At 38.9% G+C, this 12,422-nt stretch overlaps 1 protein-coding gene across 1 annotated transcript in view; it reads left to right on the forward strand.

Moving 5' to 3' along the window:
* DLG2 (discs large MAGUK scaffold protein 2) overlaps positions 1 to 12,422 on the forward strand; it is a 597,632-nt gene that overhangs the window by 313,237 nt on the left and 271,973 nt on the right. Inside the window, exon 7 of the mRNA XM_026034918.1 lies at positions 11,586 to 11,722. Within this exon, the coding sequence (XP_025890703.1) occupies positions 11,586 to 11,722 (137 nt within the window). The remainder of the gene's footprint in view (positions 1 to 11,585; positions 11,723 to 12,422) is intronic.

A 12,422-nucleotide genomic window follows, 5' to 3' on the forward strand; every position in this document is an offset into this window, starting at 1 on the left:
TCTGTAAATTCCCTTGCATAAAAGTCAAACTCATTTGTAAATCTGTCTCTTGATTCCTCTCTTTTATTTTTCTTTTAAATTACAAGGAAGTAGCTGAATGGGTGACAGATTATTTATGGGTTGATTGCAGATAGATAAGAGGCTGCAAGATGAACTTTGATTTCATTTTGTATTTTCAAGCTTCAGCATAATTGCTTGGCAGTTTTTAAAAAAGTATTTCTATTTAGCTTTGGAACAGGAATAAGAAGATAAATGCTAAATTCCATTCATCAGATGGAGGAGGAACAAAAGAAACTGATGAGTCTTTCCCTGACATTTATGGTTGTTAAACAGATCCCAAACTGACAGATTGCTCCTTCTGTCTTGATTTAATTGGTGACAAATTGTTAAATATTTGGCTAGAACAGCCTTCCATACTTTCAAAGCAGTGACCCAGCTGTASTCAGTTAAGGGTGTATCACCTTATATTATCCACAGTAAATAATTATTCTAATTCATGAACAGATCCTTTCTTCTTTGTCAAGTCTGGGAATCTCAAGGTGAATCTTAATATGAGAAAAAAAATGRAGGAAAGCACAGCTTTACATATTAATAGTTTTAAAAAATTAATTAGAAATTAATAACTCCCTTAAAACAGATTTTGATGCACAAATCTACATGATCAAATGCTTTTCACTGAAATTATTAGGTATTGGAAATAGTTTTGGGCTGCTGTCAAAAATTGCATTAATTCTGGACTTAACTAAGCTAAATACATTCATGCAGAGCTACTGCTGTTCGTTAGTGACAGGCAAACTGTGATGGACTCTCTGTATGAGATCCTMTGCCAGAAAAAAAAAGTGATTTTCTGTACGGATGAAAACTGAACCTTGTTTCAGAGTTTGAACTCAAGTTAATACATATTGTAAAAGSAATAGGTGATTCTTTAAATCTACCCAGAGGCACCTGACTGAAGGCTTTACTCATTCCAGGTTGTGTAAATATCCACTTAGCTCTACCTGTTACAAAGGGGTTGTCATTTTTGTTTCTTAGGTCTAAAAATTACACACCGGAATCAAGATGAGATGTGCTTAAATAAATGTCAAGTGAAACTCAAGTGTACGATCAGCAGTGTAAAGGCAGAAAAACCATCAGGATTTTATCTGAAATAGTCTGGTGGAGAGAGGAGAGTGTCAGGGAAAAAGGACTTCTCTTGGTTTCCACCAGCAGGATAAAGGCCTTCCATGATGATCTCATTTCCAGATATTTCTGTTTCACGTTCAAAACTTTACAGATTATCAGCTACATCTGAGAGAGGAATGCCATTTTTAGGAGATCAAGTAGAACTACAGTGCAAATTTATTGCAGCGAGTTTAATTGCCTTAAGAATTTGGGTTAGGGGGGAAAAAAATGGGACAGAAAAGATAATTTGGTATCCTACTGCTTTCAACCCATTTGCAAAAATACTCTGAATTTATGGCAGTTCTCACAAGGCAGCCAAATAGGCTACATCCAGCTTTCTCAAGCCAGTGCGTCATTTTAAAGGGTGAGTTAAAAGTTTTATATTTCATTCCCAAATCACGAAAGGTGGATGGTACCAGTGTATCTGCCAGAGCAAAAATCAGAGATATAGAGTAAGTGTCATAGCTATGTTGTTTTCCTGCCCTCGTAGCAATAGCAGATTTGTCTWGGCTCTCAGGAGCATTGCAAATGTGTGAGTACCAACCTCTCCTTCTCTGTCTCAAACTTAGGAGAGCAATTTCGCTGTTCCCATCCCTCCCCATTTGCCCCTGGCTGTCAAGTGCAGTTCTGGTCCAAAGTTTCAAGTGTGTTTCTAGGTTGAAAGGTATTTTGGTCCTGTCTTCAGCTACCTGCTCCTGCCCCGGAATCTTTTAAGGGGGGATGTACAGAGGAAGGAGACAAACTCTTTTCTGTGGCAGCCAGTGATAGGACAAGGGGAAATGGGTACAAGTTGAAGCACAGGCAGTTCCATCTCCATGTGAGGAAGAACTTCTTTCCTGAGAGGGTGACAGAGCCCTGGAACAGGCTGCCCAGGGAAGTTGTGGAGTCTCCTTTTCTGGAGATCTTCCAAACYCGCCTGGCTGCCACCCTGTGCTCTCAGTGTCTCTGCTGGAGCAGGGGGGGTTGGAGTGGATGATCTCTAGAGGTGCCTTCCAACCTCAGCCATTCTGGGATTCTGGGATCCCCTAAACTAGGGTTGCTGAGCAGCAGTGAGTTCTTGTGGATTTGCACCTGTTCTGGGCTTGGATTTGGGGCTGACCCAGTTACCAGCAAATACATCTGTTTTTTGCACCATTTTCAGCTGTTGATGCATTTAGTTGCAAAACTCTTCTAGCTGATGCAAGGCTGATAGTGAGAAAGTGAGGCCAAAGGTAGGAGGGAGAGCAGAGTTATCTCTGTTGGCAGTAGGGTGGCTTTGATTCAGCATATGGCAGTCTTCAAAYTGCAGCTTCCCCTCACTTCTTGTTCTGAAGCCGTGTGCAGTCCACATGATTGTTTTCTAAGAAATTAAAAGGGCAGGAGTGAGGGTGGAAGCACAACAGCAATAAAAAAAAAATGAGTAAGAAAAGTGCTGTTCACATTTTACACACAAACAGCAAGATAACAAGGCAGGATAGTCTTTGGGAACCCATTCCTATCATTTCCAGGCTCACGGTCTCTTGTGCTGCGGGCAGCATCATTCCCTGCAAGACATAAATGATCCCATTGTAACCAGCCTGTCCTAATCTAAAAGGCTGATTTTTAGTAACTCTAGATTTAAAAATTTCTATAATGAGTGCATCAGAAAAGTGTTGAAATGGCCTGCAGAAACAGGAAGCCTATTTGCTTGTGCTGTGTCACTGTGAGCACATGCAAACATAGCATGGAAATGGGACAGGGGCAAATGCACAGGGACACAGGCTGCAACTTTCCAGAAATAGTCAGAAGCAGCAAGCTGTGTTTTTAAATGGCAGGTCTTGCATTTCTCTTTTCTAGCTTGCTAATCTTTACTTTTTTATAGCTAACTATTTTAATATAAACTATTTACAGTTGGTATATTATGCTGCTTTTTCTACAATGGCAGAAGCGCTTGCTGTAATTTTCACAGAGTATCAGTATATGTCAAAAATGAAATCATTTTCTCTCTCATGCTGGTAAAATTGTCACAGTATGATTTAATATAATTTTTAGTGAAATTGAATCCTAATTGATGCCTTAAAAAACAGTTAATTGTGATTAATTAGGAACACTGCCTTCTCTCTTCAAGATAAACATTGATGTATTATTAAGAATTCCTGTTGTGAATTTAAGTCATTTCTGTGTTGGCTGGTAAATTTTCTTCCAATAAATTTGAAAAAGTATAAAAATATAGAATAAATGCAGCTTCTAAAGAGACTCTGAGCATATTTTCCTAGTTTGCAATTTCCTTTCCTTTCAGCTACATCTGAGGGAATGTATCTTGAGGGATGCAGATGTGGAGGCAAAAAAAAAAWATATAATGGGGGAAAAAGCTTTTAACTGCAAAGCTGAATGGAAAATAAGTAATTTCATATATGTGCCTGTTAGGTATTTGTTTTAAAAAATTCTCTAAACAGATGAATAATTTAGCTAGATATGTTTGCAAGCCTTTATTAAAGATTCCAGATAGGTTACGTTTCACTGTTATCATAATGTAAATCCAATGTTCTATCTACTGTAACTGTATTCTGATTGCTTTCAAAGATGCTCTGCCTGCCTTTATGGAATGCTGACATTTAGGTCATAGTCTGACTTGCCCATCATCTCCTCTCTGGTTGGAAATGCAAATATATTTCCTAGACCAAAAAGCATAACCCTGTATCCTGAGAACAGAATAATTTCTTGCTGTTGTAACACAGCGGTTTCTGTTACAATATTGGATTGTTTCCCCCCCACCAAAAAAAAAAAAAAAAGGAGAAAAAGAACTATGGGAAAGAGTCTGAATTTGCTTCTGGACAGGTGTAAAGGCTAGAGAATAATAATTTAGCAGAAAATCCCTGGGATATACAGATTAAAAAAAAAAAAAAAACATATTGTGGACTCTCCTGGGTTTCTGCGATGGTTGTGATGAAGCCCCTGGTGTCAGAATCAAAAATGTAACCTCGCTACCCCAGGGTCCTAAAGGAACAGAGAAGTGTAAGAAGGCAGCGGTGGGTAGCAAGCCCTTGGGGAGATCTCAGCGTTGTGGAAGAGGGGTAAGACACTGGAGACAGCAACATTGCACCTGAATTTTAAAATTTTATATGTTTCTTGTTGGCAGTTTGCAAGGTTTGTGCTTGAAATGAAGAAAGCCAAATGGTTCTGTCTGTCTTCTATGATTCAGGCAGCAGCTGAGAAGCTCCTCCACAGCCTCTCCTAGAGTGAATCTTAGCTAGACATCATTCTTCCAGACCTTTAGTCTTTACAGCTGCTTGCTGCASTGTGGATGTTCATATGCATCAGGTTATTAAAGATGTTTTAATCTCTGTGGGATCACTGWCTCTGTCACTGTCATCTAACAAGCAGTAAAAGCACACCTGTGCAGAGGGTTTTGCAAGCATATGCTGTTTTTACAGTGCTTTTAAATTAAAAATTGTAATTTTATTTCAATTTAATTTTAAACATCACATATAATTTAAAACTGCAACAAAATTATCAATTCTAAATTTAATTGAATTCTAAATTTCGAGATATGTGGACATAAAAAGTGTAAGATGTGAAATTTTAGTGACTGTTTTCTCTAAAAAACTTGGGCCAAAATCCATCTCCGTGCTGAAGAGCCATGAGCCTTCTCTCTGCTTGGGTTGTGGAAGGGCTGATTGCCTCTGAGAATTGATTGCGCAGCATTGCTGTGCAATCAGTGCTAATTTGCAATGAAAGGATTTTGTTTGCTTGCTGTATAATCACAACTGCTAAACAAAATTCAGTGTAGATGCYCTTTCCCACAAGCATGGTGATTTTCTCTGTGGAAATACTGTGTATGTTTTCCAGTTAGATCCTCAGTATATAGGGTAAATCTGAATTCTGGCCATCTATGCTCGTTTGGTAKTATGGAAGGGTAATGCACCAGCAGCCAGGATGTGGGCTTAAGAAGAAGAATAACAATAAGAAAAAGGGGAAAAACATGGGGAAAAACAAAGGAGCTGTGTAGCAATATCTGTATAAATAGCTAAGGGCATGAGCGTATAATGACGTGTATACGCTGCAATGGCGACTGCAATTTTCTCACTGTGTAAGATGGTTTCAAAGAATATTTTTCTTACCTGGTGGCATTGAACATYATCTTTATTCTATGTGACATCATCTGGGAAATAACTGAAAACATTGGATATTTCTGCAAAAAAATGTCAGAAACAATAAGGCTTGAAGTTTCTAACCCGAGGCCACCAGAAAGAGATGCGAGATAATGATAGTCTCAATTAGATTGTGGGGGAGGGTGAAGGAGGGTTGTTCGTCCCAGGCCGGGCCCTTAGCAAAAGAACATTCTCAAGTGATACCAGAATGGRGGCTGAAATAGCAATTAAAGATTGCAAGGAAGTAGAAAGCTATTAAGTGTGTTCTGAATATTAGTTAAAATTTTATGAATCATACTCTGATTTAGAATGACTTTTTCATCTACAGAACAGCTATAAAATGTAGTCAGATTTTGTTCATGTAACTCTTTCTGGTATAAACTGTCAAACGAGCCAGGGATAGGAATGGTTAGAAGAATTTACCCAGGTAAAATGGTCTTCCTGATTTCTCAGGAATTGACTCCTGTCTCCAAAACGCAGACAGACRAAGTGGAGGAAGATCAGCTAATCCTTCTAGCATTTAAATTATTGTGAAACATAATTTTGTTTTATTTTTATTTTGCAGTGTATTTCATTTTTGTTTGTATCAAATAATAAAGGAATTTGATATCAATAATGAGCATTAATCATAAATCACAGCAATAACAAGCCTATTAAAGCTCACAATTATTATGAGTTCTGCTTTTAAATGCATCATGTTGCTTCTCCAGGAAAACTAAAATTGGCAACTAGGGGCTAGAGCAAAGGGGCAGGAGGAGATATTCCCTGCTGCTCCTCTGTTTATAATTAACCTTGTTTCTATTGGCTTATTCACATAGCAATACTGCAGTACCTGTCAAAACAAGTCAATCAAATGATACCCAGCAAAGTGCTTTCTTTACCCATGTTCCTTTCCTTCCTCTGAGTGGAATTTGATTAATTACGAGCCTGGGTTGGACTTCATTGCTCCAGGTTTGATGATTTCATCAGCATGTTCATCAGTATGACACTATTCTGCCTTTGAAAGGAAAAACAGACTATATAAATATTGGCCTTGTAAGCTGAAAGAGGCTTGGATGGTAAAATAGCACTGAGATATATTTGTGCTGGAGAAATAGCTGGTCTCAGGAAAGACCTAACTAACTTCACTTTGGGTTTCTCTTTGAATGCTGGTGTTGCTCAGGGCAGTGTGAGTTGGTAAGGYCAGAGACTGAGGCCTGGCATGCAGTTCCAGGGAAGGTGCTCAGTAGAACAAACAGTTGCTTTGGTGCTTTCTGCTTGTGTTTTCTTATTTTGCTGCCTTGAAGCAGTTCCCCCCAAAAAAAACAGGACATGGGACACCAGCTATAGAACCTTCATCACACCAATGGCAATGAACTAGTTCTTAGACAGATGCTTTTTACCCTCTAGAAATGCACAGTTATAGGAGGGTGTATATATGTGTGTGTGTGTGTGTGTGTGTGTGTGTGTGTGTGTGTCATAGGGTGGTTCTTACTTCAGAATATTACTTTCTTCATTCTGCATAAATCTTAGGCAAAGCTGCAGCTCGTGTTTCTTTGTTTGGTAAGTACACGTCTTTATGGACAGCATTTGTTTTCTGTTGGCCTTGCAGGCATAAGAACGGCTGCTGCCACATGCTGTAAGCTTGCTGCCAGCCCCCCGTTGTTACAGTACAGACTTCTGCTGACAAGACATCTGTGCTGTGGTCTTAACAGAGCTCAGGCCTTCGGGGCTTGACCGAAACAACCCATTCTTCAATGTTATTGCTAGGAAAGGTGTTCCGAGCTATCAATAAATGTCATTCTTTTAACCCTTGTGCTTCTTGTTCCTTCTTCTGGTGCTTACTCGCACTTATCAGTCATATTTCACTCATATCTAGCTCAATCTTTCTATTACAAGTCCAGCACATATTTTAGCTTCTCTGTATTCAGGAACTCTGTTTTGGTGGTGGTAGGTGATRCTTTGGCAAGTCAGGAATCCAGCACTCTAGAAATTATGCATTGCACATCTCTAGAGCATCCTGTTTTGGTTAATTACCTGGAAATCACACTTCTCTACATTTTAGGTTATGAACCAGCTTGGTCTTGTCTTTCTTTGAACAGGGTTCTCAGTTAAGACCGTGCAACTCTTGTTGGGCTTGTCCTCTAAAATCCTCATTCTGTTGATTGGCTTAAATTAAACCTGGCTGCCTGTGTAGCATAATGGCAAAATGCAAGATGGCATTTGGGGTACTAACATGAGATTCCTTTTTTAAAAAGTTGACGTTATCTAGCCCAAGTTGGTTTTGTAGGCTCTGCCTACGAGATTCATCATCCTTCATACAGATTGTACATGAAGTAAACAGGAGTTGAGAGGGAGGGGATTTCTCCGAGTGCCTCCTCGTTTTCAGCGTTGGAATTGCAAAGCCACCCTGGCTGTAGCAGTCAATGAGAAAAAGGTTCTTCAGTTAAATGTATTGTTTTATTTTGACGTTTCGGGACCTGAAAGAGACAACGAGGAGGTCGATGTTAAGAAAACATGTCTTGATATGTTCCCATACATTTGARTGTTTCTCTGTTTTTCAAATGGATGAAGTTCATTATGTAAGACTAACCTGATGTAGATGATGCAGAAGGGGCTCCACAGCATGCATGTGTAAACCTTGCTGCTATGTTTGAAGACCTGAGAAATATTCTGTTTAAATGGGGTCAGACTAACTCAGGTTGTGACCTTTTCTAGTGCTGATCTTCCCACCTATGTCTTCCCACAGCCTTTCACAGACCAGGAGTGTGATTCATCTCAGCTCTTTCAGATGTCTYGGTAAGACGAGATGAATCATGCTGTAAGAGCCCTTAATGAATTTTCATTGATTATAAAGGTAGCATAAATGATTAGTGTCTGATGTCATTTGGCCAGATGAATCCTACCCAAAAGTTTTATTTTTAGTATATTTTCCTAGCATCCAAGTAACTAGCATAAATCACTCGATTAAAGCTGAATGTAATCATGGTTCCATTCCTCATTCTTCCCAAGAAGTAAGCTTCTAAAGCAGGAAAGTATAATTAGTATAACTAGATCATTAGAGAAAAGTCATGGAAACTCACCTTGTTCAAACACTTTCTAAAGTATTATGATATTTACCATTCCCTGCGTTTCTCTTCCTCAGTTGTCTCTCTAATCCACCTTCCTTTTTCCTCTCTCAATACAGTGTTGCCTTATGTCTAGTTCTGCTCTGTTACACCTTTCTATATTCAAAAGTGTGTTTGCTGATGCAAATGAAGGTAGCCCTGTTTTACAAATAAAGTATAGCCCCRTGTGTTGTAAAGCAATTACGTTTTGGATTGAGGTTGAACTGCAGATTGAGAATTGGCTGGATGGCAGAGCTCAGAGGGTGGTCATGAATGGGGTCAAGTCCAGTTGGAGGCCTGTGGCCAGTGGCGTCCCCCAGGGGCCAATATTGGGCCCAGTGCTGTTCAACTCGTTCATCAATGACCTGGATGAGGGTCCAGATGACACCAAGCTGGGTGGAGTGGCCGACACTCCGGAGGGCTGTGCTGCCATCCAGAGGGACCTGGACAGGCTGGTGAGTTGGGCAGAGAGGAACCTCCTGAGGTTCAATAAGGACAAGTGCAGGGTCCTGCACCTGGGGAGGAATAACCCCAGGCACCAGGACAGGTTAGGGGCTGACCTGCTGGAAAGCAGCTCCATGGAGAGGGACCTGGGAGTCCTGGTTGACACTAAGTTAACCATGAGTCAGCAGTGCCCTCGTGGCCAAGAAGGCCAATGGCCTGMATCAGGAGGAGTGTTGCCAGGAGATCAAGGGAGGGGATCCTGCCCCTCTACTGAGCTCTGGGGAGGCTGCACCTGGAGTACTGGGTGCAGTTGTGGGCTCCCCCGTATAGGAGGGACGTAGCACTTATAGAGAGGGYCCAGCGGAGAGGGACAAGGATTAAGGGACTGGAACATCTCTCATATGAGGAGAGGCTGAGTGAGCTGGGCCTGTTTTCTCTGGAGAAGAGAAGGCTGAGAGGGGATCTGGTCAACATATACAAATACCTGACGGGAGAATGTAGAGTAGAAGGGGTCAAACTGTTCTCAGTGGTGGCCAGTGACAGGACAAGGGGCAATGGGTACAAGTTGAAACACAGGAAGTTCCATCTCTGTATGAAGAGGAACTTCTTTGCTGTGAGGGTGACAAGAGCCCTGGCTGCGCAGGGTGGTTGTGCAGTCTCCTTCTCTGGAGATCTTCCAAACCCGCCTGGATGCCGCCCTTTGCCCCGTGCTCTGGGTGTCCCTGCAGGAGCAGGGRGTTTGGACTAGATGATCACTACATCATCTCCTCCAACCTCAACCATTCTGTGATTCTGTTATTTTATGCAGACTCACAATGAGAAAMATGTACGCCCCTCTCAATATTAACTTCACTTTTGTAATGTGGATCATAGGTTACAGCACTCATTTTTTTAGGTTTCTCACTTCAATTGTTATATATTTGCCCAAGCAAATAACAAACACAGTTCTCAGCACTGCATAAAAAGTAACATACCTTCTTTAGTATATTCTTATAAGTATATTTTTGCTTCCTTGATAACAGCCCCAGAGTAATGAATAAATTCTTTCATGCTAAAGAAATGTAATATTTTTGTTTTTGCAGTTGCCCAGTCACTATCACATAAATAACAACAGTGGTCATCAGCTTTAGTTGGAAATTAAATTATGTTTTATTTTAATTATTTCATACTTGGTAATTAGCTGTATGTGTTCTCCCATACTTCCTCATTAGCTGTATGTTGTTAATAGTCATCATAACTAATCAATCAAATAGTGTTGCAATTTGAGATGTAATTTCTGAGGTTTCTTTATGTAATTTACTTTTTTGACGGTATCCATTAAGTAGTCCCGCATGTTCTCTGACCTTACCTTTTCAGGCTAAAAATAATTATCAAATAAAAATACTGCAAGAAAAAAAATCGTAACTTTTCAAAATTATTTCAGAATATTCAATTAACTTTAAAACCCTTATCTCTGTACTCCTTCAGCTGCTAAATAACCAATTGAATAATAAATATACCCTACCTAAATTTTATTGCAGAAGCAGGAAAGCTGGTGACTTTACGATAAAAAGCCATGTTCCAGACAACTCATTTTTCCCTATTGCATTCCTAGCTCAGGCTGAACTTATTGCTAATATGTTTGCTTTAAGAATGACAGAGCATAATATATTTCACAGATAAAACTAGTGATTATTCTTTAGWTAGATATAACTAATATTTTTCTGCACTGCTAAGAGAGATATGCCTGGCTGAAGCAATAATCTAAGCAAGTTATTATGAGTAACAGTTTATATAAGTGGAAGTTCTTGATAGATATATGATCTATAAAAAAAATCAAACCTACAAAGTAGTTTTTTATGGAAATAGAGCACAGTAGTTTCTATCTTCTCTGTGATTGAGAGATAAAAATTTTATTGTAAATGAGAGCAATGATTGGTGTGTTTATGCAGTGTGTCAGAGGATAGGGAAAGAGTAAAACGTTTTTACAGACTCTAGCGTCTGTTTATTTTCCATTAGCATGTATCATTGTCACTGTTCCCAAGTTTGGCACTTCGGGTCATCATCTAGGAATTGCACAGATCACCGAGCAGAAGCTATGTCTGCACAAAGGACTATGGCTTTCATTTTTCATGTATCAACAGCCTGTTGTTATSTGTGTACTAGAAGAATATGCAGAGCAAAATTAAATCCAAATATCTTCACTCTTTAATCCTTCCCGASCTTTCACTGTGATACTACTTACAAAACGTGTGGTACATTTCTCCTGCTATTTTTCCAGTTCTTTGGATCATAAGAATAACTTGCATTTTGTTCTAAGGGGTTGTGATGTATTTTAAGTCAATATTTAATAATATTGACTTAAATATAATTAATAATATTTAATAATATTAATAAAATTTAATTTTATATTTAATAATATAAACTCGAAACTTCAGAGTTTTGTTAATAGTTGTGGAGAAACTTCCATGGCAAGTTATGCCAGGGCTTCTTAGTTGGACTGGCTCTTGGCAAGGGCAACACATCAGTGTAATCATTGCTRGTTTTATTTTTTTTTGTCTATATATTCTTACAAATTAAAGTAATTATACATGGGATAATGGGAAAGATTGTTCATAATTTATTTATGTTCCTTCCTTTCCAGGAAAAGTGAGTATATTGACCTCTCAAATATTTGTTGTTATTTGCAGTTCTGTAAAAAAATACTGTCATTGCACAGTGTATTACAAAAAATACAGACTATCCTTGCACTCCTTTTTGTTTCATAATATATTGCTAACATTTTCTCTTCCCTATTATTTTCCAGGTCTGGGTTTCAGTATTGCAGGAGGGGTCGGAAACCAACACATTCCTGGGGACAACAGCATTTATGTCACCAAGATTATTGATGGAGGAGCGGCGCAAAAAGATGGGAGATTGCAGGTTGGAGACAGACTTCTTATGGTAAGTATGACAAGTTTAAATCACATTTTCATTGACTGAAAGCTATTTCATGAAGAGACTTTTTTTCACCATACTTTTTACTGGAGATAGCCAATAGAACTTCTGTAATAATCATGAGCTGCACTTCTGTCATTTTCATTTTTTTTTGCCCATTGCTTATACATATTCCTGAGACTACAGTTAAGGAGCATTACAGTGGTAAAGAACATTTTGTGAAGAYGAGGCTAACAGTTGTATGACTTTGACAGTCTAGCTGAAAAGAGAATAAATGCATTAATCATGTCAGTGACACGTTAAAATGCAGTGGAAATCTTTAAAGGAAAGTTTAAGATAAAGTGTTCATTACAGCAGCACTCGTTCTACTCATTTTAAGAAAATGAAAGGATGTAAAAACCTGCTAGATACCTATGTGTAGACTGTTAGATTATAAATTACAAATCTGTATGTACATTTATAATACAGATAAAATCTAACAGTCTACACATAGGTATCTATGTATGAATGCTTAATGTAGTCTGCATATAGATTTTCTGTCTGTGTTTTGTAGAAACATATTTTCCATCCTTTTTTCCTGAGAAAGTGCATTTATTCCTCCCGTAGATCTCACATTAGGAAACTCAGYGGTATTTGCAGTGTTAGTGCATTACTCCCCAGAGATAATTCTTTCCCACTCACAGTTTGTTTAATTCTTTGTGAGGGG

Source organism: Nothoprocta perdicaria, unplaced genomic scaffold (assembly GCF_003342845.1).
Source record: "Nothoprocta perdicaria isolate Ctin4 unplaced genomic scaffold, notPer1 scaffold_152, whole genome shotgun sequence".
Classification (NCBI taxonomy): Eukaryota; Metazoa; Chordata; class Aves; order Tinamiformes; family Tinamidae; genus Nothoprocta; species Nothoprocta perdicaria.